At 49.5% G+C, this 5,216-nt stretch overlaps 1 protein-coding gene across 1 annotated transcript; it reads right to left on the bottom strand.

Moving 5' to 3' along the window:
* Positions 1-1,162: 1,162 nt before the first annotated feature.
* On the bottom strand, positions 1,163-3,568 carry GP1BB (glycoprotein Ib platelet subunit beta). The gene is made up of 2 exons (XM_058816472.1): positions 3,467-3,568; positions 1,163-2,769 (listed from the first exon to the last, which is right to left on the bottom strand). Exon 2 carries the CDS (start codon positions 2,605-2,607, stop codon positions 2,041-2,043), a length of 567 nt encoding a protein of 188 aa, XP_058672455.1. The 5' UTR covers positions 2,608-2,769; positions 3,467-3,568; the 3' UTR covers positions 1,163-2,040.
* Between the last annotated feature and the right edge of the window lie 1,648 nt (positions 3,569-5,216).

Genomic DNA, 5,216 nt, shown 5'->3' with positions numbered 1-5,216 from the left:
ATGTGAGCTGGACCCCCATTTCCTTGGGTGCCTTGCTGCCACATCCAGTCAGGCCAATGCCACAGGGATTAGTACTGGAGGGACACGGGGCACAGCAAGGAAATGGCAGAAGGAGACACCCAAGGCAGAGCCCCACGTTACTCACCTCAGTCAGGCTGGCGCCGGCACACACAGCATGGGGAACGTCCTTCTGAGCCATCGACTCCACCCGCGCGCTGCCCGTGAGGGGCCCCACAGGCCTCCATCTTCCCGCCTCAGCTCCATCGCACCGCCCTCCCGAGCACCTGCGGCTTTTCACTGCAACCCCTGGCGCGTTTGGGGCTAGCGCGGCCCCCTGGGCTGAGCTGAGCCGAGGTGGAGCAGCCTGAGGCAGAGAAATCCGGCAGAACTCCCTTCTTCTCCTCAGGCGGCGCCGGAATGCCCGGCTCCTTCAGCTCCTTCGCCCGTCACGGGCTCCCTCAGCGGCCTGGGGCAGCGGCCAGCGGGCCGCCAGGGGGTGCTCGGCGGCCGCGGGGCAGCGCCCCCTGGCGGTGCTCGGTCACTGCCCCGGGTCCCTCCCTGCCCCGTGTCTCCCCACTGTCCCTGCTCGGTCACTGCCCTCCCTGACCCGTGTCCTGTCACTGCTCTGTTACTGCCCTCACCTGTCCCAAGTCCCATCCCCTTCCCCCGCCTGTTCGGTCACTGCCCCAGCCTGCCCCATCCCCTGCCACCGGCTGTCCTGTCCCCACCGCTGCCAGCAGCCCCTGGGCAGAGCTGTTCTCGTGGCCGAGCTGCATTCAGTGTGAGCTGAGCGAGGAATGGACCCCCCGTGACTTGGGTTTGGGGGTGAAGGGCACAGGTCGTTCACCTGCTGGTCACCCCACAAACACCCGCTGCCCCCACAAACACCCTCCACATTCCAGCTGCATCACAAAACAAGCAGCCACAAAGTGGCTTTGGAAGAAACTCCCTGCTTCTCCTGGCCCATGGTAGAAGCCAGCAGCTGCCAAAGTTTAACTCTACGGTGCACTCCAGTAATTTCTCCACCTGCCCTCAGGATTTGTTTTGCTTGGCCCAAAGTCTGAGGGTTAGGAACAGTCTCGTCTCAGGGAGCACAACAGCATGCAAGATACCCAGTGCTGAATAGAAAAATAAGCTCTTTACATCATCGTGCATAATTTTATTTAAATTTTGCTTTATTTCAAAAATAATTAAGGGACACCATAAACAGCAGTAGGCACATCAGTGGGGTTTGTAGTCTGAGCCTCTCAAGACCAGATCTCTTGTGCCAAGCACCATAAAGGCACAGTCAAACAATTCTTGTCTTCAGGATGAATTTCTCATAAAGATTCAGGGCCCCAGTTTCACTCAATTAAGTCAGTATTAAAACTAAAGTAGACTAAAAGGAATGCAGATAAAGTAAAGTGAGTGGGCTTCTAGACATGTCCTCCGTCCCCCAGAAGAACACTGAAAAAGATGCATCAAGCAAGAAGACATTTCCTTTCCCCTTTCCTTGGGAAACCAAGGCAGGAGAATACTAAATCCCTAGTCAAAAGCTCTTAATGCTGTCTGTGGTAGCAGAAGGAAATTATTTCTCCATTTTCCTAGCTCAGTACTCAAACAGTTTGCTGTCCACCTCTGTCCTCACCTGACCCAGCACAATCAGAAGCATCCTGGGAAATATGGCTGGAATGCTGTAGGAGGGGAGAGATCGAGCACTGGAGCCCCTATGACCTGTTTGAGTCAGTTCTGCTCACTGTAGTTTATGATTTCCTTAGTCTAACAAACCACTTCCAGCTCAGACAAGCAGCCAAGATCATGCTAAAGAATTTAAAGCATTGAAAAAACACAAGATTGATCCTTTAAGAACACAGAAAATGTCTGATCAGTTCAAGTCCTGCTTCAGATTGCAGTCAGGATTAGATGCTGTACTAAATTGTCCCCTCTGGGTGTCACAAACTACAGGACTTCGGCACAGCGTCCCCCAAAGGAAGGAGGGTCTTCTGTCTCGTGATGTTAATCATTGTTGGAGGGGTTTGTTGAAGAAGATACCCAAGGGTCTCACTGGTGGCCAAGTTCTTGGGTGGTGCTCCGGACTTCAGCGGTCATTCTCCGAAATTTCCGCAGGTAGACGATGATGAGGATAACCAAGATGGTCTGGAGGATAAGGAGGATGAAGAGGGAGAGCTGAGAGAGCAGAGCCAGGCTGCAGTACCAGTGCTGGCACGTGGAGACGATCTCATCCTCGGTCAGGTAGGCAATGATGCGGCCCTGCAGGTGCTCCGGGGAGCTGCACCTCACATCCCTGTACAGGCTGCGGTTCTGCTGCCACTGCAGCCAGGAGCGCAGGTAGAGGATGTCACAGGTGCATTCCCAAGGGTTGCCCTGCAGGTAGACTGCCTGGAGGCTCCTCAGGTTGTCAAAGAGCCCGTTGGGAATAGAGGTGAGCCTGTTGGAAGCGAGGTGGATGATTTCAGCCGAGGGACGGAAGGCAGTGGGCAGGTTTTCTACAGTCAGGTTTTTCAGTGAGCAGTCAGTGATCCTGGTGGTGCACCTGCATGGCACCGGGCATGTGGGTGTCACGAGTGGGAGGAAGCCAAGGAGGGACAAGAGAATTCCACTGTTCATTTTCACCTGCAAACACTTCCCTGGTGAGATTGGATAAGGTGGAGACCAGACACCACGCACTCTAGGGCTGACACCACAGCCAAGGTCTTCTGTTGTTTTGTTCTGAGGATAAGCTTCTGAAGTTGGGTGAATTTGGTGTCCTCCACTGGAGACACGAGAGCTCTGAAAAGAACAGAGTTAAAAGAGAGCAAATTCCGGTCTCTCAGTATAGGTGAAGGAATTTTCATGGTCTTCCAACCCTGGATTTGAGGAAGGATATGAATACATGGTACTGGAAGGCTTAGCGGCAGCCATCAAATACATTTTCACTAGTCCTCAGAAGTGTAGAAGAGCTGCTTATGTTTTCACCATTACTGAAGGTGAATTTTATCAGGGTAGCCAAGAAAATTTCTATCAAGGAATCAAAAACTAGGATATGAACTTCCTCATGCCTTATCATAGCTCTGGATTACATCTGTAAGCAAAGCTTTGTTCATGCCAACTGCAAGAGGAGATTCAGAAATAAATCTACTGTTACCATGAGTAAAAAAAATAGCCTTTCCAGCTTTGAAAAGAAGTGATAAACAGTCTTTGGCTGCAGTGAAGGTGCTGACCGCTGGGGATGGAGGCCAGTGGAGTTTTTCATGCTAGACACTGCCCCAGCAGGTGAATAATCACCTGTGCTCAGAGACATGGGTCAACGAGCTTTTTATATGTTACAGTCTCATGCTCTGCTGAACAGGAGCTGCTGTAACTTCTCCAGGAGAACAACTACACATACCTGCAACAAGGCAGCATTTTTCTGTGCTTGACAAATTGTAATAGTCAATCAATTAAATAAAATTTTTAAAAAGAGTAGAAGGTAGCATTATTGACTTACCAGAATAGTTCAATCCTTGCTTTCTTGCTGGCTTTACAGCACCAGAGAAAGGTCTTGAGGCAGCCCAGCCAGTGCAGTGTGTGTGCAGAGCTCTGCTCCCGGATAATCCCCTTGCAGCTGGCTGGCAAGATAAGGCTCAGCCTCATCCCAGGGACACCTCCCACATGGGGCCTTCCTGCAAGCCTGCTGCATGTCACCGGAAGCTGAGGCTTCATTGAGCAAGTCTTCCAAGAAAGGGGAGCTGACACTGCTCACAAGAACACATTGCTGGGTGGTAACTGTGATTCTGGGCTTCAACAGCCCAGGAACTCAAAATGCACTTCAGACTGGAGGTGATGTTACTGCTTTGTACCATACTCCCTCAGCACTTTGGTTTCTCATCTCATCAGGAAAACTTGGCAGAGTGGTGACACCTAGAACTTTCTGGGTGCACACCCTTAGGTTTCCCTTGAAGCAGGGACACAAATCCAGTTCTTATTAGTGAAAGATCTGCTGATAGACATGGTCTGCCAGTCCATCCATCTTTCCAGAGAAAGACTCTTCAGACTCTTGCATCCTCTCATGATTGTTATAGGGGTAAAATATAACTCTTGGCATTTCACTGTCAACATCAAAATAAAACTAATTGGATTTACAGGAAGGCCAACAGACTGGGAAAGGCAGTGCTCTGAGGAGCTACTCTTCAGGCAGCCAAGTGAGCCCACAGCCCCTGACAAATGCAGTTACTGAGAAAGACTGAGCACATGCTTTATTTAGAAGCTGCATTACACAAATACTTCAACAGGTAAGTCCAAGGACCAAAACTGCATTCAGGCAGAATCACATCTTCTCATGGCCATTGCATCTTCACAGACACTTCTCTGCCATCAGCCTGACCAGGCACACACTGCACTCCTTAGCCTAAGGCCACCAGAATCACATTATGGAACTGATGCCCCATTGAACTGAATTCTGTTACATTGTGCTGTGGACATCCTAGAGACCAGAAATTATGAATGCCCTGAATGTCAAGAGAATTGAGGGTGCAAAAAAATTGCAGAATGTGGCCCTAACAAAGGGAAATCTTTTATGCTCTGAAGAAAACAATAAAACTTTAAATTTCTACAAAATTGGAGCAGATAATTCCAGTTGTTTCACTGTGGTGGCCAGGCAGAGTGGGGAAGATATCTTAGGCTAACAAACTAACCCAGTTTTTCCTGCAGAGTCTGCTTTCCACTTGGGAGCAGCTCAACTACAGCAGGGTAAGTTTGTTCAGCAAACTTACCTCACCTCCTGTGTTCAGTGCTGTGTTTATTCACAGGCAGGTGTTCAGGCCAGGTGTGCCATGGAGCTGATCTGTGGCTCTGCATGCAGCATGGACTTGGCAATGCTCTCCTGGCTACTTACAAACTGGATTTCCTGGGACTGGATCTTGCCCAGCTGACCACTGATGATTTAGATACCACTCCTAGGGAAGCTTGGATATAGAAGAACCTTCAAGATCATCCTGCTAGCTTCTGCAATAAACAGGCCAGAAATCCCATGCAGGAAACCTGCCTGAAACCTGCTCTGACTGAATTAGATAAAAGGAGAAAGGGTCAGTTTTGCTCTTTCCTGCTCATAATGTATCACCAGTGCTGCTCAAGGGGGCTGAAAATGAAACAGAAAGAGGTTGGATTTTTGAATGTATTTATTTCACTGATCAATTCAGGTAGTAAACATTAATAATAATAACAATAATCATTTAATAAAATGGATATGTTTAAAAGGT

The sequence above is a fragment of the Ammospiza caudacuta genome, chromosome 18 (assembly GCF_027887145.1).
Source record: "Ammospiza caudacuta isolate bAmmCau1 chromosome 18, bAmmCau1.pri, whole genome shotgun sequence".
NCBI lineage: Eukaryota > Metazoa > Chordata > Aves > Passeriformes > Passerellidae > Ammospiza > Ammospiza caudacuta.
This window is presented reverse-complemented; position numbering and strand designations above follow the sequence as displayed.

Bases quoted from the DNA above. Each gene is read 5' to 3' on its own strand.
- GP1BB (XM_058816472.1), bottom strand. From the start codon at position 2,607: ATGAACAGTGGAATTCTCTTGTCCCTCCTTGGCTTCCTCCCACTCGTG.